Below are 22,062 nucleotides of genomic sequence, written 5' to 3'. Positions count from 1 at the left end.
GTGCAGATATCAGCTTCATTGCATTCAAAGATTTGATAGGATAGGTTACACTGTTGCTTGTTCTCTTGTCTTCTATTGCACTTTGCTAACAGACAGGAACCCATACCTCTACCCAGTTTACAGCAGCAGAAGAAGTGCTATATGCAATAGGCACAACTGAAACACGTGAGATGACGTTTAAGTGAGATATGCCCTATGTTGTCAAGACAACCTAAACCTCAGAGTCAAGTCAAGTGAGAGAGGAGGAAGTGGGTGATGGGTGGAAACTGTGTGTGCAACTGTGCAAGATATTTTTGTGAAACGTTGTTCCAAACCTACACTCTACCTTTTCTTTGTTTAGTTGAAGACAGTTGAAGACCTACCAGTTCTCTCACATTGAACGATTTCAGTGGGCATCTTTACTAGTATTTCAACCTCCCTACACTGTAACTACACTTTACTTGCCTATGTAACTACAGACACATGGTAAAGTCATGGTCCTTGAGTAGCTCTGGTTCAGGGCGTTGTGTGCGGCTTTAGCCTCCTTGAAGGAGTCCTATAGCAATAGCCAAACAAGACTTTGCAGCTAGGAGATTATTCCCCTGGCTCAACGCACTGTAGTGCTATTTATGTGTAACATGGGACTACTTAAGGTGAAATGGATAGTGTAGCCTACCTGTACCTAAATGAAATCAGTGGCTATTATCCACAGGTTGTTGACAAGGGATTGATTGAATTATGATTAGACAAGTATGAAATTGTTAAGTGTGGGGTATCCTGAGTAACCTGACCTGGATATGGGAAGTATAATGTCCACAGAGTGGAAATTATATTTTCAGTCAAAACACATGGTTATACGACCACTATTTCCCTGCTTTGTGCAGTGTGAAGTTGGTCAAAAAGGATGAAGAAAGGAACGGAATGTGTGCTGTTCCCCATTACTGACACTTGCTGGATTGTAGAAGAAATGACATAGAAGATTAAATCACATATAGCCTTTGTGCTGCCCTGTGCTTAGTTAGTGTGAATAAAGTGAAGTAAAAACTATATGTTTACAGCTTTAACTGATTGGGTACCCCTAATATAAAAATGACATGGATGTGCTTTGTTTCCGGACAATATAGATCAGAGTTCCAGTACTTTGATACTGATTCTCACCAGTTGTGTTGTTGGTTCTGTGGAAAAGCACAGGTCAAATAATGACACAGACTGTTCAATAACAGCAATAGGAAGTTGATGTGAATTAAAAAACATTTTTTAGTGATTAGGAGGTCTAATAAGAGTGTAATAACAATGCTTGGCGTAATGCCCTCAAGTATTATTTGAATACATAAAAATAAAATAAAAAATGAAATCTCTATGTGCATCATTAATGCGCTCCTTAATTGTTGAATAAACTGTAACAACTATAATTTGTCAAGTAAAGTGAACTTTATTGAAAACAACTGCATTGCCGTCATACACAAACATATTCTGGGTTGTTGATGCTGGGTTATTAGTTCTGGGTAATTGAGACTGAAGGCATAGTTTAGTAAGAGAGTGGCTTTCAGATAGTTCTTTTTAGACACCCGTGAGAGTAAATATCATTCCTGTTAATCTGTTCTGTCGTATAGTTATCACATGTGAAGGTTGAACATTGACATTTTCGTAGCTTCATTGAGGCTTACAGAAGTGTATGAGTTCCTTAAAAGCCTCTGCAAATCCCATTGTTGGGATGGATACCACCTTATTATAATATCTAATAAATAATGAATTAATATTCTAGAAGAATGTGTAACATGCAAAACGTTAAGATGAAATGTGCAGTATGTAAACTTAACATGATGAACAGGAATGACATTTACTGTAAAGGCAGTCATTGTTGTTCTCCTCCTCAGACGAGGAGGAGCATGGATCGGACCAAGATGCGGATTGGTGATTAATCATACTTTTAATGAAAACAGCAAACACGACACTACAAAACTACAAAACAACAAACGTGACTAACCTTCAACCGTCCTGTGTGGCCCAAACACTGACACAGGAACAAACACCCACAAAACCCCAGTGAAACCCTGGCTGCCTTAGTATGACTCTCAATCAGAGACAAACGATACACACCTGTCTCTAATTGAGAATCATACCAGGCCGAACACAAAACCCAACATAGAAATACAAAACATAGACTACCCACCCAACACTCACGCCCTGACCAATAAAGACATACAAAACAAGAGAAAACAGGTCAGGAACGTGACAGAACCCCCCCCTTAAGGTGCGAACTCCGGGCGCACCAGCACAAAGTCTAGGGGAGGGTCTGGGTGGGCGTCTGTCCACGGTGGCGGCTCTGGCGGTGGACGAGGTCCCCACCCCACCATAGTCACTCCCCGCTTCCGTATCCCCCTCCCAATGACCACCCTCCAACTCAACCCACCTAAATAAAGGGGCAGCATCGGGATAAGGGGCAGCAGCTCCGGGATAAGGGGCAGCAGCTCCTGGCTGAGGGACTCTGGCAGCTCCTGGCTGAGGGACTCTGGCAGCTCCTGGCTGAGGGACTCTGGCAGGTCCTGGCTGAGGGACTCTGGCAGGTCCTGGCTGAGGGACTCTGGCAGGTCCTGGCTGAGGGACTCTGGCAGGTCCGGGCTGAGGGACTCTGGCAGGTCCGGGCTGAGGGACTCTGGCAGGTCCGGGCTGAGGGACTCTGGCAGGTCCGGGCTGAGGGACTCTGGCAGGTCCGGGCTGAGGGACTCTGGCAGGTCCGGTCTGGCGGAAGGCTCTGGCTGATCCGGTCTGAGGGACTCTGGCAGGTCCGGTCTGGCGGAAGGCTCTGGCTGATCCGGTCTGGCGGAAGGCTCTGGCTGATCCGGTCTGGCGGAAGGCTCTGGCTGATCCGGTCTGGCGGAAGGCTCTGGCTGATCCGGTCTGGCGGAAGGCTCTGGCTGATCCGGTCTGGCGGAAGGCTCTGGCTGATCCGGTCTGGCGGAAGGCTCTGGCTGATCCGGTCTGGCGGACGGCTCTGTAGGCTCTTGGCAGACGGGCGGCTTTGCAGGCTCATGGCAGACGGGCAGCTTTGCAGGCTCATGGCAGACGGGCAGCTCAGGCGCCGTTGGGCAGACGGACAGTTCAGGCGCCGCTGGGCAGACGGGCAGTTCAGGCGCCGCTGGGCAGACGGGCAGTTCAGGCGCCGCTGGGCAGACGGGCAGTTCTGTAGGGAGGAGACGGAGAGACAGCCTGGTGCGCGGTACCGGAACTGGAGGCACTGGGCTGGAGACACGCACCATAGGGAGAGTGCGTGGAGGAGGAACAGGGCTCTGGAGATGCACTGGAAGCCTGGTGCGTGGTGTAGGCACTGGTGGTACTGGGCTGGAGACACGCACCATAGGGAGAGTGCGTGGAGGAGGAACAGGGCTCTGGAGATGCACTGGAAGCCTGGTGCGTGGTGTAGGCACTGGTGGTACTGAGCTGGGGTGGGAAGGTGGCGCCGGATATACCGGACCGTGAAGGAGGACACGTGCTCTTGAGCACCGAGCCTCCCCAACCTTACCAGGTTGAATGGTCCCCGTAGCCCTGCCAGTGCGGCGAGGTGGAATAGCCCGCACTGGGCTATACAGGCGAACCGGGGACACCACCTGTAAGGCTGGTGCCATGTACGCCGGCCCGAGGAGACGTACTGGAGACCAGATATGTTGGGCCGGCTTCATGGCACTCGGCTCGATGCCCAACCTAGCCCTCCCAGTGCGGCAAGGTGGAATAGCCCGCACTGGGCTAAGCACGCGTACTGGGGACACCGTGCGCTTTACCGCATAACACGGTGTCTGACCAGGACGACGCCCTCTTACTCCACGGCAAGCCCGGGGAGTTGGCTCAGGTATCCAACCCGGCTTCGCCACACTCCCCTTTAGCCACCCCCCAAGAAATTTTTGGGTGAGCCTCTCGGGCTTCCAGCCTCTCATACGTGCTGCCTCCTCAATCCACCGCTCCTGGGCTGTGGCTGCCTTCTTCTCCTCCCGCGAGCGGCGAATCACACCAACCTTAGCCCAGGGTCCTTCTCCGTTGAATATTTGTTCCCAACTCCATTCCTCTTCTCTCCATTGCTTTAGTTCCTTTCCTCCGGCTCCAATCCGCTTGGTCCTGTTGTGGTGGGTGTTTCTGTAAAGGCAGTCATTGTTGTTCTCCTCCTCAGACGAGGAGGAGCATGGATCGGACCAAGATGCGGATTGGTGATTAATCATACTTTTAATGAAAACAGCAAACACGACACTACAAAACTACAAAACTAACAACAAACGTGACTAACCTTCAACCGTCCTGTGTGGCCCAAACACTGACACAGGAACAAACACCCACAAAACCCCAGTGAAACCCTGGCTGCCTTAGTATGACTCTCAATCAGAGACAAACGATACACACCTGTCTCTAATTGAGAATCATACCAGGCCGAACACAAAACCCAACATAGAAATACAAAACATAGACTACCCACCCAACACTCACGCCCTGACCAATAAAGACATACAAAACAAGAGAAAACAGGTCAGGAACGTGACATTTACGCTCACGGGTGTCCAATAAGATCTATCTGAAAGCCATTCCCTAATAAACCACGTCTCCTGAAAATAACCTAAGGATTACATTAAAAAAGACCCAGTTTATAGGTCAACCCAGCATGAAAGTAAAAAATACCAAACTGAAGGTTAAATAAAACCATGTTTAGGTAATCCCAACCACCCAACATGTTGGGTTATTCATGCAACCCCACTGGCTGGGTCAAAATAAACCAGCTTGTGTTCTGTCCAATATTTACCCAGTGCTGGGTAACCAAAGAACCCGAATTGGGTTGTTTTTAACCCAGCATTTTTTAGAGTGTTGCATTTGAGATTATGATAATATTGGGCACTCTCTAATTCACTGATACACATATCCAAAGATGCTAGTATTTATTTGGGCAGTGGGAGTCCAATGGCTGATATCACAGAGGTGATGAGTAGCAAAGTGCTGACTAAGATAACTTGACTTCCAGAGCGATACACCAGGCGACCATTCAACGGCTGGACTGGGCGATAGGTTCCCACCATAGGCTTTCCATCAGCAAACTGAAGCCGAGAAAATGCATCAAGCTGTAGGACACAAAGATAAAAATAAAAAAACATGTTAGACATATAGTAAAAAAGTACAACTCAATAAAGACATACAAATAACAACTTTATGGACTTTATTTTGCAATACATTTACTATACATTCCCTGACAGCAGGTATAGGTATAATGTCAGGTATAAAAGTGACCTAGGTAAGGTGAGGTGTAATGTCAAGCATTATACACCTGTTGCCTGCTGAGAGGAATGGTATTTTTGAACACGGTCCAAACTACAGTTTCTTCACAGGGAGGTGTGGTAAGAGAGCCCTGGTAGCGGAAGTAGCTGGTCATATTACTCTGAGAGGGGATGAACATGTCCAGGGACACATCACTCAGGGTAGTGTTGGAGCCTAGAGGTGGACACAATAAAGACAATGGAACAAATACAGGGTAAAACTATCTTAAATTGCCCCTATGGAACTACACAGTAATCATTTCAGGTGAAGTGTTGCACAACACAGTTTATGATGAGAGCTGTAAGTGGTCTACAAAATAAGCTACTGTTCATATTACTAGTGATTGCTAATAGCTTTATCGAAGACACTGTGGTTAAAAAACAAGGGTTTTATTACAGCACACTATCACATAGGCCTATCCCTGTATGATCCGGAACATGCATCATTTAGTACCTGGATCCATGCTATAAAAGATACATAACAATGGTTGTTGTCTATAAGCTGACTTACTGGGCATATTGATTGTGTTCAGAGCATTTATGATGGAGTCGTATTTTTTGTTGGAGCTTCCCGATTGCTGAAAATATAAGATATATTATCAGGATTATCAGAGAGTATCATTTATCAAATGTCATATAAATCCCATTTTCTCATGTTGTAGAAGATTAAGCAGAAAAATACCTCATAAAAGAATCCTAGAACTCCAACCCCTGCTAGGCCTTTCAGAGCTTCATCCAAAGTGTTGTACTCCTCTTTTATATGTACTATATGCAGCTGAGGACATCAAGAGATATCATTGACAAATATGTCAAAGATTGCAATAAATGTGAATTTGCAAAAGTGTACGTTAATGTGATTGATGTATAATTACTGTACACATAATGTAGTTCACAAAAGTTAAATCAGAATGGCTGATCTGAATGCTCATTTAAATTCATCAAGTAAGTAGTACACAATTCACTATGTTTCCTATTCTACAGGCATAGTGCGAATGAACACAAACTTATCATTATCTTTTCTTCTTTTCTTTCCTATTAGCCATGTGTGGAATAATAATAACCTTAAGGCCCGTCATTATAACTCCTTTCCCCCAGCATGGGGGGTTCAATGCCAGCTGCCTAGTATAGGGATACCTGTCATCAGCATCTGGCTCCGAGGAACATTCCTCCGAGACAAGGCCTAACCCAACTATTCAAAATTCCATATTGCATTCTGTCTTTGTTGTCCATTCAGTTAAGCCTGTACTTGATTGAACTCTATCTAAAAGACGTAAAACTATGTGATAATCATAAATAAATATCAGGAGTTTTAAAATACATTATGGTGTATTATGGGAATGTTTCCTTTCTTTTGGTCATCAAACCTCCATGGGATATTGTTCTCCATCGATGGTGTGTTCTGATCCAGGGCCTCCATCCTTGCCCAAGTGCAGGTGGAGCTGTACTGCCTTGTATGGCACCGCCAGATCTCCACCCTGTACTTTTGCTGTGGCAGGCAGGTCCACGTGAACTGCAGAGAGATGAAAGCTTTAGTCCATGTAAAATGAGATATGTAGAGTCCAAGGACCTTTGCATGTACTGTACTATTGTAATGTTAAGCCAATGTTATGGAGCTTTGAGCTTAGATCAGATCTGTGAAATATCAAGGCATTGAGTGAATAAGCCTTGCTATTCGTGTTCAATACAACTACAATACACCATGCTGATAATACTGTATCATTTGCAGGGGGGTTCTGTACTGTAAATGCAGCATCTATATCAGGGGCCCACGACCCCATTTTGAAATCTGAAAATTCTCCCCACCCTAACCATGTGAAAAGAATTATGTAAATAACAGTCAATGTTTACTTTTTATTTGGGGCTATGGCAGTCAATTGAAAAACATTGTAACAGTATTTCTGATTGTCTTCTCAACTTACCATCACATACTTTTAACGTGGGGCTATGACAGTCAATTGCAAATTAGTCTGACATAATGTTGCTTATCTCACCACCACTAATGAGATGGGTGTAGCTTGATGCATGTCATGCTGGAGCTCCTCAAAGTCAGGAGGCATGGTTGACAGTACGCACCTCATCTCTGCTGTCACATCCAACCTGGATCGATATTTGGTTTTAATGCAGACGAGAGCAATGAATCCAGCTTCACACATATGAGCTGGCGAGAGGGAGGCGACAGGGTATTCCTTCGTAGTGACCCCTGAATGCGTTGTCTGCAGCAATTGGTCACATGACATCTCGATCAGCTGTTCAATTTCAGTTACCAACATGTCAACAGAGACAGGATCACACAGTCAAATGGATTGGGAAGTAGGTCCCAAGGTGCTCTTCCAAGCGTTGGAGGTGAGCAGTCATCACTCGTGTGGGACACTTACTGATGCTGTTGTCTGTTAGAAATATGCACAGCTGAGGGAAGGGGGCATGGTTCGCTTTTGACTCTACAATAATAATAATTTCCTCAGAATCCACTGATTCGGTCACTCACTCATCTGATCCTACATGTCCACATTGTGTTGTGAACAGGCATGAGCGCAATGGATGTGGTTTGATGTAGTTTACAATCGAAGTTACCTGCTGCAGTATATCTCAGAGTTCTGTGCCCAACTTTTTTGCCGCCAGTTGCTCGCGATGTATCATACAATGAGTTCATATGACAGAGGGAGACACATTCATAACTAGAGTGCAGAGGCCTGCCCGTCGTCCTGCCATAGATGGTGCCCCATCTGTGCAAAAGCCCACCATTCAATCCCATGGAATCTGTTTTTCAAGAATATAGCCACATAGCACACTTAACATCCCCTGTGCCGTTTCATGCTCGGGAGATATGTCCTTGTGAATAACATCCCGGGATATGTATAGCGAACAAAATGCAATGCATGGGCATCTCGGCCCTGACAGCTAACATCCATTTGGAGAGCATAAGCCAGGGAGTTTGAGTCGTTCAGCCAGAGTTTCCTGTTGATTGCTAGCAATAGCATAAATTCTTTGTTAAACAGCGTAATCTGACAAAAGTATTGATGTGAGTTCATGTGCTTCTGCCTCTCCACACAGTTGATTCAAGTGCAACGGTCAAGTGCGGCCTTTTCCCCTGATCTAAGGGAGCTCTCTGGTTGAATTTTGTCTTTAACATTTGATTAATTCTCATTTAGATATTTAAGGTTAACCACATGACAATGCTTTTGAAATACAAAGATATTACAATATTTATTTTTCTTCAGGATTTGGTAAATTCTCCTGCGACCGCATTTTCATATTAGGCGACCCCTTGTTTGGGAACCACTGATTTATATAGAAATTATTATTATTATTTGTTTTTTTTACCCCTTTTTCTCCCCAATTGGTAGTTACAGTCTTGTCCCATTGCTGCAACTCCCATACAGACTTGGGAGATGCGAAAGTCGAGAGCCATGCGTCCTCCGAAACACAACCCTACCAAGCCGAAAGGCTTCTTGACACACTGCTCGATTAACCCGGAAGCCAGGGACACCAACGTGTCAGTGGAAACACCGTCCAACTGGCAACCGTGTTAGCGTGTATGCTCCCGGCCTGCCACAGGAGTCGCTAGAGCGCGATGGGACAAGGACATCCCGGCCGGCCCAAGCCTCCCCTAACCCCGGACGACTCTGGGCCAATTGTGAGTCGCCTCGTGGGTCTCCCAGTTGCGGCCGGCTGCGACACAGCCTAGGATCGAACCCAGATCTATAGTGATAGCTCAAGCACTGCAGTGCCTTAGACCGCTGCGCCACACGGGAGGCCGATTTACATAGAAACTCACCAGTGCGACCATTGTTTGTGATGAGACCGTGGAAGGCCTCTTGGTACCCAGCGAATGTGAATGGTGTAAGGCGTCCATCTGGTAGAGTTCTTCTTGTCACAATGTTAATGGGGGACTGGGCTTTTCCGCCACATGCCACAGCAACCGTTGTCCAACCATCAGGTCCTTCACATGAGTAACGAGACAGAACATTGGTTATGTTTAAGAACTTTGATTCCAATGGGTATTTTAGCATATGTACTGAATGTATATGGTTTACCTGTGCAGTTGCCACCACATGTAACCTGGGACTGGTAGCACCAATCTGGAGAAGGGATTTTTTGGACATTAACAATTTTTTCCCATTGAATGCAATGTACTGACAAAAATGTCAAGCATGTGACGCACATTTCTTGCCATTAAATGCTATGTATTGACAATGTCATATATTGTGAAGTTTTCCTTTTTTTTTAAACGTGACAGGATGACGTTTTCCTATGATATCATGTTGGGACATCATTAATCATCCAATGGCATAAATAAATGTTGTTTGAGTATTTCACTTCCTAAATTAAAAATAAATTACATAAGATGTGTTGTAAAGTCCAATGTTATGGTCACCTTTGTCAATCAGATAGACAGCTGAACACAATTTTAGTGGCTTTTGACAGAGACCATTACCCCAAGGCAAACAACCACAGAGGCAGGCCAAAGTACAATCAAAAGTTCTTGATTATAAATCCAGCTTTTACAACAAGGACAATACACAGTATCACTATGGTCCGATTAGAAACGTATAAGGGCCTAGGATTTAGGCATAACCATGAACACCGGCGCAAACTAACACAACAGTTGATTCACTCATGGAGCAGTGGCCAATGTTTGTTCGTCCGGCTCTTTCCGAGCAGGGTTCGTTCGTTCAGCTCTACCCGAACAGGGTTCATTAGTCGATGGCTGGTTTGGTCATCAATGGCAGATTTGGTTGTCGTTGCTGCTTGCTGGACTGTCTCTTGTTCTACGACAGGCCTGCTGGGTTGTAGCGTCAGGCCTGTCAGCATGTACTGCCCAACAATTGGAGTCACACTTACACGCTGGAAATAAGCACTTTACTTTAGTAGTGCTATTGATAGCGTTGTGATTTGTTTCTTTTCCCCACAGCAGGTGGATATCAGAGAGGAGCAGCAGCAACGAGGTGGACGTGCGTCAGTCGAGAGGTCCCCGGTCCGAATGCCGTCCTGAAGGTAAGTTCCAGTTCCTTTTGACACTAGTTCTGGGGCAGGTTTAGCTATTTGTTTGGGGAGGGAGGAGGTGATAGGGAATTGGCAACAGCTGTCTCAATATCACTTTAGTCCATGCCAGTCTGTGGAATCACAGCACACCATACAAGCAAGCAAAATAGTCAGTCCGGAACACATTGAGATAAAAAAGTGTCAAACACAACGTAGCAGCACTGCGGTTCAAACCCGTCACCATCTTGGAGGGCGGTCCAAATGATTAGCCAAGCAAGGGAAGTTTGCAACATAAGCCCTTCAGCCCTCGTTTTTAGTCGAGTTTGCGAGTGTATAATTATGTTCACGTTGGGGCCTGAAACTCCCCATAATTCAATTTGCGACGATTGTACATGCGCTAAGAAAAGTCAGCCAAAAATTAAAACATCAACGTCAATATATGGAGTCAACATACAAGCTTAAGTAAAAAACGAATGTAAATAAGTTTGAAATTGTGCTGCTAATGCACATGACGGCACAAATACGTATCGTAAAAGTAATGATGTTTTTGTTTGGTTAGCTTTTGGAAATTGTAGAAAAACATTTTCCTTCTTCAGAAGTTTCAGCTAGGCAGGCTAACGTTTTTTTAGCAAATTAATTTGCTAGCTATCATACAGCAGGCGTATATTAATAATTCTATATTTAATGTAAGTAGACATACAATCATAATTGACTGTAGCACATATAAAGCACCCACAAGCTACTGGTGCCTGAAAACACAATAATCGCAGGATGAACGAGTGATGAATTTCCGGGCAAGGGTGGTCCATTTAAATCTGCTCCTGCCACACCCTCTAGTGCTCATCCGGTGTCTCCTTGACCTGCCGCCACTCCCCCAGTGCTCTCTCCCTCTCCTTCTCTTTGTGTGTGTGTGATTGTGTGGGCGGAGAGGTGTGCTGGAGTCAGAGGAGATCCCCACCAGCTGCAACCTGTTCCATAATCAAGACCTCTACAAATACTCAGTCCTGCCACTTCCACACTGCCAGATCGTAATCTCTGCCCAGTCAGTCTGTTTTTTGTTTCCCTTGCCTGATGCTGTTTTCCTCTCCGCTACAGTTCTGCCCACTCTGACTCTGGTCCCTGTCTCCAGTCCGACTTCTCGTCAGTCCTGCAACTCTGTCCTGGATTCCCCACTCTACGCTCCCTTGGATTCCCCTCTGGACCTGCCTACCCTATCCCCACACCTCTCGCACCTGGTTTCCAGCAACCCGCCCGAGCTTCCCCTGGCCTGCACTTTTTTCATTTTGAGTGTTAACTATAACCTAGGTGTCCTCTTTAACTCTTTAACAATGTCTACAAGGCTTGCTGCCACCAAATGCATCTGAGACATGGGATGTTAACTTAATGTACATTCCACCCACTCTTTAGCTAGTTTAAACTCTCCAGTCGTTTCTAGACCCAAGTTCCCTAGCTTTTTGCATGTTCTACAGCCCAACTTTGAATTATGTGTTATAAATCAGGGGTTATCCGTTTTCTTGTTCTTAAACTGCATATTGTACCTGCTCCGAGCACCTCGAGCACATTGGTGAATGCACTGCCCCCTCGCACCTAGCTCCCCGTCTCCCTCTCCAGCTGAGTCTGACTCGCTAGTAGGGCATCTAGCTAGTGGATGTGCCGGTGATGATGCTGAACTGGTGGGATTAATAGCAACGCTGCTAGCTAAGGCATCGTTGTCAGGAACAGTTTGCCCCTCACTCCTCTCCTCCGGCACTGACAGTTCTCTGGCTTGTTCTGGGTTCAATTCACCATTTTCTCTGAATGTCTTTACTTAAAAAATGTCAATTGCCTTTTCTTATCCATTTTTTATTTGGCTTTCCCACGATTCAAATTCAGTTGGGAGATGACGTAGCCTAAGCTATTGTAATGTACGTAGGGACCTCTTCACTAGCTGACCACCACTACCAAGACCTGTGTCAAGATCAGTTACTTACCCCACCGGCCCGCCCCACAACTTCAATGTACAAATAAGATAGGTCTGGAATCAGTGTGGCAGGTTAGGATGATTACACAGAAGGATGATTTTTACATGATGGTCTTTCTGGGGGGCGGGAGAAATAACAAGGAGGCAACTTGATTTAACGCTCTACGCTTTTATTAGAATGTTTACAGAAAGAACAGTGAAACAATACATAAATCAGGGCGCGAGAGGTACCGGATCCGTGCAAATAGGTTCCCGGGAACAAACAAAGTCAAATCTGAGAGGTTTCGGCAGGATCCGGCAGGATCCGGCTCAAATTAAGCACTGCTTACTGTAGTATCCTTCTACTTTTTCTTCTTCTTATTATTATTATTTGCCTTCCGCTGCAACCTGTAAGGCCACAACTGTAAAAGCTACCAAGTCCAAAACAACTTTAAAAAGTGCAGGCTGACCTGTCCACAGGTTGCTTGAAAAAAGTTTTGATACTCTTATACGTTTCACACTACAACAACAACCACAACTACTGACAATGTCCATACTGTAGGGCGCAAAGAGCCTGCAACACAACCACACAAGTACTGACCAGAACTATTGACAACAACCACACAACTACTGACCACAACAACTACTGACCACAACTACAGACCACAACCACACAACTACTGAGCACAACTATCGACCACAACCACACAACTACTGACCACAACTACTGACCACCGCACTAGCTCTATTTCAGCTCTGATCCTGGGCGTGGCTAACAAGCTCTGGTCCGCACTAGCTCGGTCTAGCTCTGGTGTGCTCTAACTAGCTCTGTTCTAGGGTGTTGATAGTAGCTAGCTAGCTCTGGTCTGCACTAGCTGTGGTCTAGCTCTGATCCGCACTAACTAGCTATGGTCCAGAGTGTAGCTAGTAGCTAGTTAGATCTGGTCCACACTAGCATTTGTCTAGCCCACACCAACTAGCTACTGTCCAGAGCGTTCCTAGTTGCTACCTCTGGTTCAGCTCTGTTCCAGGGCGTAGCAAGTAGCTAGCTAGCCAGCTCTGGTCCGTACTTGCTCTGGTACAGCTCTGGTCCACAGCGTAGCTAGTAGTTAGCTAGCTATCCCTGGTCCGCGTTAGCTAGGGTCTAGCTCTGGTGAACACTAACTAGCTCTAGTCCAGGGCATAGCTAGTAACTGGCTAAATCTGGTCTGCACTAGCTCTGGTTATCCAGCTTGGCAAAAGTGAGTAAATTCTGACATTATGCATGGCAATATGCAATAATTTTGTCCAATTTGTCATGCAGATGCAGTAATGAAGGAAAAGGTTTGTTGACGTGTGGCTTGATTTATGCCTTTATGTGTGCATCAGTCTTTCATGGTCGAATTGCTGCAAAAAAACACCACTAGAGAACACCAATAAGAAGAAGAGACTTGCTTTGGCCAAGAAACGAAAGCAATGGACATTAAAACGGTGGAAATCTGTCCTTTGGTCTGATGAGTCCAAATTTGAGATTTATGGTTCCAACCGCTGTGTCGTTGTAAGATGCAGAGTAGGTGAAGAGATGATCTCTGCATGTGTGGTTTCAACCGTGAAGCATGGAGGAGGATGTGTGATGGTATGGGGGTGCTTTGCTGATAACACAGTCAGTGATTTATTTTGAATTCAAGGCACACTTAACCAGCATGGCTACCACAGCATTCTGCAGCGATATGCCATCCCATCTGGTCTGTGCTTAGTGGGACTATCATTTGTTTTTCAACAAGACAATGACCCAACACACCTCCAGGCTGTGTAAGGGCTATTTGTCCAAGAAGGAGAGTGATGGAGTGCTGCATCAGATGACCTGGCCTCCACAATCACCCGACCTCAACGCAATTGAGATGGTTTGGGATTAGTGGGACCACAGAGTGAAGGAAAAGCAGCCAACAAGTGCTCAGCATATGTGGGAACTTCGAGACCGTTGGAAAATTATTCCAGGTGAAGCTGGTTGAGAGAACGCCAACACTTCTTTGCTTACTACATGATTCCATATGTGTTATTTCATGGTTTTGATGTGTTCACTATTTTTCTACAATGTAGAAAATAGTAAAAATAAAGAAACCCCTTGAATGAGAAGGTGTGGCAAACTTTTGACTGGTACTGTATATTTTACTCTGTTTGAGAAGATTGCCACATCCCTAACATGGCCGCACGATATCTGGTCACTGCTCCTCCAAAGTGTTCTTGTGAGAAAAGCTCAGAATCTGTATGCCGCTTTATCTCTTGATCAGAGTTCAGATTATGACACTGTTAAAGTTACTATCCTTAGGGCTTATGAGTTGGTTCCAGAGGCATATAAACAACATTTCTGTAAATTGTGAAAGACACAATTACAAAGTCATGTTTAATTCGCAAGGCAACAAGCATGTATTTTGGATAAGTGATGTGATTCTCAAGAGGTCAAAGACCTTGAGGATTTAAAGACATACTCCTCGAACAGTTCAAGAATTGCCTTCACGAAAGGGTTGCTACCTGCATTTATGACCACAAGGATCTCACTCTTGAGAAAGCTGCAGTCATTGCATATGAGTTTGTGTTGACACATAAAACTACCTTCACAAACAAAGCACCAAGTAGTTATCCCTACCCAAAAAGCAATGTTGTGTCTTTGGCATCATTAAACTGAAGACTTATTTATCAAATAACTCTCTGTATTTATTATTACGTGATTAAACTGATTAATCATGTAACTGTAATTAACTTCTTGCCGCACGGATCTCTTTAGCGGGATCATTTTCGTAAACAACCGCTGAATTGCAGAGCGCCAAATTAAAAGAAAATACAAAAAATATTTAAAATCATGAAATCACAAGTGAAATATACCAAAACACAGCTTAGCTTGTTGTTATTCCACCTATCGTGTCAGATTTTGAAAATATGCTTTACAGCGAAAGCAATCCAAGCGTTTGTGAGTTTCTCAATCACTAGACAAAACAGTAAGAACAGCTAGCCTCAAATTAGCTTGGTCACGAAAGTCAGAAAAGCAATAAAATTAATCGCTTACCTTTGATAATCTTCGGATGTTTGCACTCACGAGACTCCCAGTTACACAATACATTTTATTTTTGTTCGATAAAGATTAGTTTTATAACCAAAAACCGCCATTTGGTTTGCGCGTTATGTTCAGAAAACCACATGCTCGTTCCGGTCCTGAAAGGCAGACGAAAATTCCAAAAAGTATCCGTAATGTTTGTAGAAACATGTCAAACATTTTTTATAATCAATCCTCAGGTTGTTTTTAACAAACATAATCGATAATATTTCAACCGGACGGTAACCTATTCAATACTACTGAGAAAGAAAATGTCGAGCTACATCTCTCGCGCGCAGGAACTAATCAAAGGACACCTGACGCGTTTTGAAAAATCTCGCTCATTTTTCAAAATAAAAGCTTGAAACTATGTCTAAAGCCTGGTCACAGCCTGAGGAAGCCATTGGAAAATGAACCTGGTTGATACCCCTTTAAATGGAGGAGGGGCAGGCAACGGAACAGGGATTTTTCCAAATAAAAGGCACTTCCGGGTTGGATTTCCTCAGGTTTTCGCCTTCAAAATCAGTTCTGTTATACTCACAGACAATATTTTGACAGTTTTGGAAACTTTAGAGTGTTTTCTATCCTAATCTGTCAATTACATGCATATTCTAGCATCTGGACCTGAGAAATAGTCTGTTTACCTTGGGAACGTTATTTTTCCAAATATAAAAATTCTGCCCCCTAGCTGAAAGAAGTTAATTACGAAGTCGGGGCACCAAGGAAAATATTCAGATTATAAAGTAATAATTTTCCTAATATAACTTTCAGATATTTGAATATCTGATCACTTAGTCTTCGAATTAATTAATTATTATTTACCTCATGTTAGTCTCATTCCAAATGTTGTAAATTGTTGGTTATCTGCACGAACACAGTCTTCATACATCATCCATACATCAATTGTCTTAAAATATTTATTTACTAACTAAGTAATTCACAGAAATGCATAAACAAACAGTAGATAGTTACAAGGAAATGATAACGGAGTTTCCCTAGTGGGATAAACCGGTATCGCGGCTTGGTGGACAAAAAGGGAAGTGGGGGTCGACTGAGATGAGACACTACAAAGTTGATAATTATAACAATTGAAATGCTAATCCTTTGCACATGAACGCTCACTCATTCGGGAATAATTGCAATCAATATATATATTTACGCTCAGTGTGTCGTCGGGATCTCTGTTGAAAAGTTTGTTTCTGTTGGAGAGTTTGTCCGCTCTCTCTCTGTCGTGGTTAGAATGGATAGTTCAGAGTGACATTCATGTCGTTATAGAATAGATGTTACGTTGGTTGGCGGTCTTCACGTTCAATGATACCGAATTCCTAGCTGCAGACTAGTAATTAATATCAAAGACTTGTTCTTATTCTGTCGGTATCGATAGTCTAAGAGTTTAACCACGTGGTATAGTTAAAAGATTCAGCCATCTACTCAAACCTTAGGTTTATGGTCTCCTCTCAAACCTTGGCCCTCTCGTTATCGAGGTAAGCTGGTCTGCTCTCAAACCTTGGCCCTCTCGTTATCGAGGTAAACTGGTCTGGTGATAGAAAACCCGGGTGGGGGTTTTATTCGGAAGAGCAGAAAAGGGCCTGTCCCAGGACGCAAGACCATAACTGTGCTCATGGGCGGTCCTCTGATTTAGTTAAACTCCAAAGGGAATTGGAGTTTCCTTCATTAAACAGTCCAAAATCACATTACACAATTTCACAAACAGTATCATCCTCACTCATTCATCTTATACAACAATTAGATGTAAGCCTCATATCTGAGGCTATTGTATAAACAGCGTTATGGTAATGTGGCCTTATTGTCTCTCATGAGTTTCACAAAATTGTACCAAACGGACCAGTTCGGATTCTTCACCGATCTTTTATACGTTCTCCAGAACTTAAATACTGTTCGGACCTCCAGTTCTGTGAGGTGGAAGAAATTCATTTGTTCTCTCTCTGAAAAGTCCCTCTCTCTCTATACTGTGGCCATGAGGAGATAATCTCCTCCAGGAATTTACGACCTGAGGTCGCAGCAGCCTGAGTGTAGGAGACAGAGAGAGGGGGATGGTGCTCGCTGTACCCAAAGAGGGAAACGTCATGACAGCAATCTAGAGGATTCACCTCCTACTGTGAGGTTTCAGTTTTTTCCCCAGTGCACAAAGATAAGGATCGTCAGAAAACGGATTATTCGTATCCTCCAGTTTGTCATTACTGCCGTGAGAAAGGACACATTGCCTCTCAGTGACCTAAGTTGAAACAGAAAAATTAGAGAAAAAAGCAGTTTCTTCTTGTGGGAGCACTCCAGACCATGGTTGGGACTGGTGTATCTCCTAAACAAGATTTTGGATCAGAGGTGTATAAACCCTTTGTTTCAGACGGGTTAGTGTCTCTGATGAGTGGTGATGCTGTTAAGCAGCTTGTGAAAATACTGCGAGACAGTGGGGCAGCCCAGTCCTTCATTTTTTAGGGTGTTTTGCCTTTGTCTGACACTTATATTTTGTTGTAGGAGTGAGGCTTAGCCTACTGGTGAAAAGGGTCTCATTCATTTTGGACAACAATTTGGCTGGCATGAACGTTGTGTCAAATCCTGTCATTTGTAGGGAACCCAGAGTGGAGGAACCTGACGGGTTATCGGAAAAGTACCCTAGAGTGTTCCCAGCGTATGCCGTTACACGTGTTATGTCTAAGAAGATAGCCGAAAGCCAATCTAGTATTGAGGAGGATGTCAGTGATTCCACCATGTTCGATCTGTCTAAGACGTTTATGTGTGGTCCTAATTTCGGTAAACCTCCTGAGTTGACCTCTTCTTTGAAAACCCCAAAGGTGAGCAAGTTTGTATCACCTCTGACAGAAGAGAGGGTCCCTACAATTGACACCGATGTCTAGTAAGCAGCTCATTGCTGAACAGAGTAAAGATGTTTCCCTCGCCTCTCTTTTTATTAAGTTGATATGTCCTGAGGAGGAGTTTGATGAAGTTTGTGTGGGTTACTTTGACAGAGATGTTCTGATGAGGAAATGGTGTTCTTGCACCACTTCTGTGTAAGACGATTGGCCCAGTGTCTCAAAACTGTCAATCCAGTTACACTTTGACAAGAGATACTGAGGTTGGCTGATTATTGTTGGTATTATGGCTGGTCAATAAGACCATATCTTGGGTAACCATGACCATGACCATATCTTGGGTAACTTCTTCTGGCCTTGTCTGAAACAGGATGTTGTGGCTTACTGTTTAATCCTGTAACGTTTGCCAGCGGACAGGTAATCTGAACCAAGCTGTACCGGTTGCACCTTTGCAGCCTATTCCTGCTTTTGACTAACCTTTCAGCAGTGGACTATGTTGGTCCTTTGCCCAAAGCAAAGAGTGGTAACCAGTTTCTCTTAACTATCATGTGTGCTGCCACTTGTTTCCCTGAGGCCATTCCAATTAGGAAAATCACGACTCCCAGTATGGTTAAGACCCTTGTGAAATAATTTAACCTCTCTGGGATATGTGGGACGCTAGCGTCCCAACTGGCAAACATCCAATGAAAATGCAGAGCGCCAAATTCAAATAAATTACTATAAAAATTTTACTTTCATGAAATCACACATGTAATACACTAAATTAAAGCTACACTGGTTGTGAATCCAGCCAATGTGTCATATTTCAAAAAGGCTTTACGGCAAAAGCAAACAATGCTATTATCTGAGGACAGCACCCCAGCAAACAAACACAGACAATCATATTTCAACCCTCCGGGCGCGACACAAGATGCAGAAATAAAGATATAATTCATGCCTTACCTTTGACGAGCTTCTTCTGTTGGCACTCCAATATGTCCCATAAACATCACAAATGGTCCTTTTGTTCGATTCATTCCGTCGATATATATCCAAAATGTCCATTTATTTGGCGCGTTTGATCCAGAAAAACACGAGTTCCAACTCGCGCAACATGACTACAAAATGTCTCAAAAGTTACCTGTAAGCTTTGTCCAAACATTTCAAACTACTTTCCTAGTTTGAAATTGACTTTAGGTCTTTTTTAACGTAAATAGTCAATCAAATTTAAGACGGGATTAACTGTGTTCAATACCGGAGGAAAACAAAGTGTAGCGTGCTTTTCAGGTCATGTGCCTCTTTCAAAGAGTACACTTCCCTCTACCCTCGTTCTGAACAGTGCTACTTCTTCATTTCTCAAAGGAAAAACCTCAACCAATTTCTAAAGACTGTTGACATCCAGTGGAAGCGATAGGAACTGCAAGAAAGTCCCTTAGAAATCTGGATTCCCAATGAAAACAAATTGAAAAGAGAGTGACCTCAAAAAAACAATTATGATTGGTTTCTCCTCGGGGTTTCACCTGCCAAATAAGTTCTGTTATACTCACAGACACGATTCAAACAGTTTTAGAAACTTCAGAGTGTTTTCTATCCAAATCTACTAATAATATGCATATTTTATTTTCTGCGCCTGAGTAGCAGGCAGTTTACTTTGGACACGCTTTTCATCCGGACGTGAAATGCTGCCCCCTATCCCAAAGAAGTTTTAATGTTTGGACTTTCGTAGGTAGTGCAATCAGACCAAGGTTCAAATTTCATGTCAAAGGTCTTCCAGCAAGTGCTACAGCAGTTGGGTGTTACCCATTGCCCCTCTAGTACCTACCACCCAGAGTCTCAAGGTGCTCTTGAGAGATTTCATCAGACTTTGAAATCTATGTGGAGAGTTTACTGCTTTGAGTTCGAGAAAGACTGGGATGAAGGGGACGCTCATGTGCTATTTGCAGCTCAAGAGGTTGTTCAGGAATCTCTCGGTTTCAGTCCGAATGAGCTTGTGTTTGTACATCATGTCAGAGGTCGTTTGAGCTTGCTAAGAGAGAGGTTGTTGCAGGACAAACACAAAAAATCGTTCTATACAGATTGCACCGCGCCTGTCAGTTTGACAGTGAGAATTTTGTTCCACAAACCAAAATGAAAGTTTGGTATGATCAAAAGACCCAAAACCACACTTTTGGTGTGGGTGAGTCCTGGTTTTATTGCCAGTTCTGGGGTCACCATTACAAGTTCGCTTTTCAGGACCTTACACCATCGAGAAAAAAGTTGTACATCTAGGTTACCTCATCAGCACACCAGAGCGCAGTAAGAACATGTGTCATGTCAAAATACTGAAATTGTATTTCTCCCACTGCAATCGGGTGGAGAAGTCGGTGGGAACCGGTTTTGATCCTCTACCTGTTGCCACTGCAGTCACTATTGTCTATAGCCTTCTTCGAGAGCTCAAGGAAAGCCCAACAAGCCCTGTGCCTGTGGAGTCAGTTGAGTAAGTTAGACATTCTGGAAAACCTTGATATATTGTTGCACTGCTTTTTAGAATATCAGGGTTTCATTTCAAATGTGCCAACTCAGAAAAATGTACTAGAGCATTACATTGACGTAGGGGACTTTGCCAATCAAACAACATGTCTATCGAGTGATTCCTGAAAAGTTCGAAAAAATCTGCAGTGAAGTGGAGTTCATGCTTGAGCACGGCATTGCACAACATGGCAACAGTCCGTGGAGTTCACCCTGTAAATTAGTAACTAAGGCAGATGGGCCTCTGTGGTTTTGTTCAGATTTTTTGCAAACTCAATGCCATTACTAAGTCAGACTCGTACCCTTTGCCCCGGGTCAACGATTGTGTGGGCCGTGTTGGCACTGCCAAGTACGTTAGTTAGTTCAACCTGTTGAAGGGATATTGGCAGGTCCCTCTAACTGAAGGTACCAAAGAGCTGTCTGCTTTTGTCACTCCTGATGGTTCATTTTCCTACCTTCATCTTCCATTCAGTTTGAGAAATGCCGGAGCCATGTTTCAAAGGCTCAAACACATAATGCTACGTGGTCTGGAAAATGCAGAGGCATATTTTGACGATGTGGTTGTATTCAATGTCACCTGGCCAGAACACCTTCAGAACATTGAGTCTGTTCGAAAAAATTTTCCCCTGCCAACTTGACAGTGAACCTGTCAGAGTGAAATCGCCCAAGCATCAGAGAAGTATCTTGTGAAGGAGGGAAGGTCCAACCGGTCTTGCAAAAGTGGAGGCCCTCAATAACCTTCCGGTGCGCAGATTCTTGGGAATGGCTGGCTACTACCGGGCATTTTGCAAGAACTTTGCCCAGCATGTTGCTCCAATTACAGTTTTGACGAATGCGAACGTTGTTTTCCGTTGGAGCCCAGACTGTCAGGAGACTTTTAAGAAGACAAAGACTCTTTTGGTCTCTGTACCAGTGCTAGCTGCTCTGGATTTCCATTGTCTATTTGCTTTGAACGCCAATGCCAGCGATGTAGGAGCAGGTGTGGTGCTTCCACAGAAAGAGTACAACAATATCAAGCACCCTGTGGGGTACTTTTCAAAGAAATGGGCCTCATATCAGAAACACAACTTGACTATCGAGAAGGAGACACTCACTTTGGCACTGGCTCTTCAGCACATTGAGGTTTATGTATTGGTCTCTACCCCTCTTGTGGTCTATACCGATCATAACCCTCTTATTTTCCTGCAAAAGACACGCTCCAGGAATCCCCGACTCCTTTGCTAGAGTCTCATATTTCAGGAGTTTCCCCTTGAAATCAGACATGTCCGTGATAAGGACAACTTGGTATCTGATTGTCTTTCAAGGGTGGGCAGTCAATAAGTTTAGTGTTTTGTGTTTAACCAGTGTGTAGCTCTGGCACTCATTTTTTTTGGGCTGCACGTTTTGGCGTACTGGAGACGAGTTTTGTTTCGGTTGGGCTCGTCACAAGGGGATGAGAGTTACAGGAAGTTACAAACATCAAAATGTACCTGTTTTTCAAAATGT

General features: G+C 44.1%; 1 protein-coding gene across 1 annotated transcript; it reads right to left on the bottom strand.

Moving 5' to 3' along the window:
- Positions 1–4,819: 4,819 nt before the first annotated feature.
- On the bottom strand, positions 4,820–21,840 carry LOC139549839 (carbonic anhydrase 4-like). Its single transcript, XM_071360582.1, has 8 exons — positions 21,672–21,840; positions 9,302–9,346; positions 9,043–9,207; positions 6,632–6,777; positions 5,950–6,042; positions 5,779–5,845; positions 5,279–5,442; positions 4,820–5,075 (listed from the first exon to the last, which is right to left on the bottom strand). The coding sequence occupies exons 1-8, from the start codon at positions 21,838–21,840 to the stop codon at positions 4,896–4,898; spliced, it is 1,029 nt and encodes a 342-aa protein (XP_071216683.1). The 3' UTR covers positions 4,820–4,895.
- Between the last annotated feature and the right edge of the window lie 222 nt (positions 21,841–22,062).

Source organism: Salvelinus alpinus, chromosome 22, assembly GCF_045679555.1.
Source record: "Salvelinus alpinus chromosome 22, SLU_Salpinus.1, whole genome shotgun sequence".
Lineage (NCBI taxonomy): Eukaryota > Metazoa > Chordata > Actinopteri > Salmoniformes > Salmonidae > Salvelinus > Salvelinus alpinus.
Note: the sequence above shows the minus strand (reverse complement) of the source record. Positions and strands in the feature narration are given on the sequence as shown.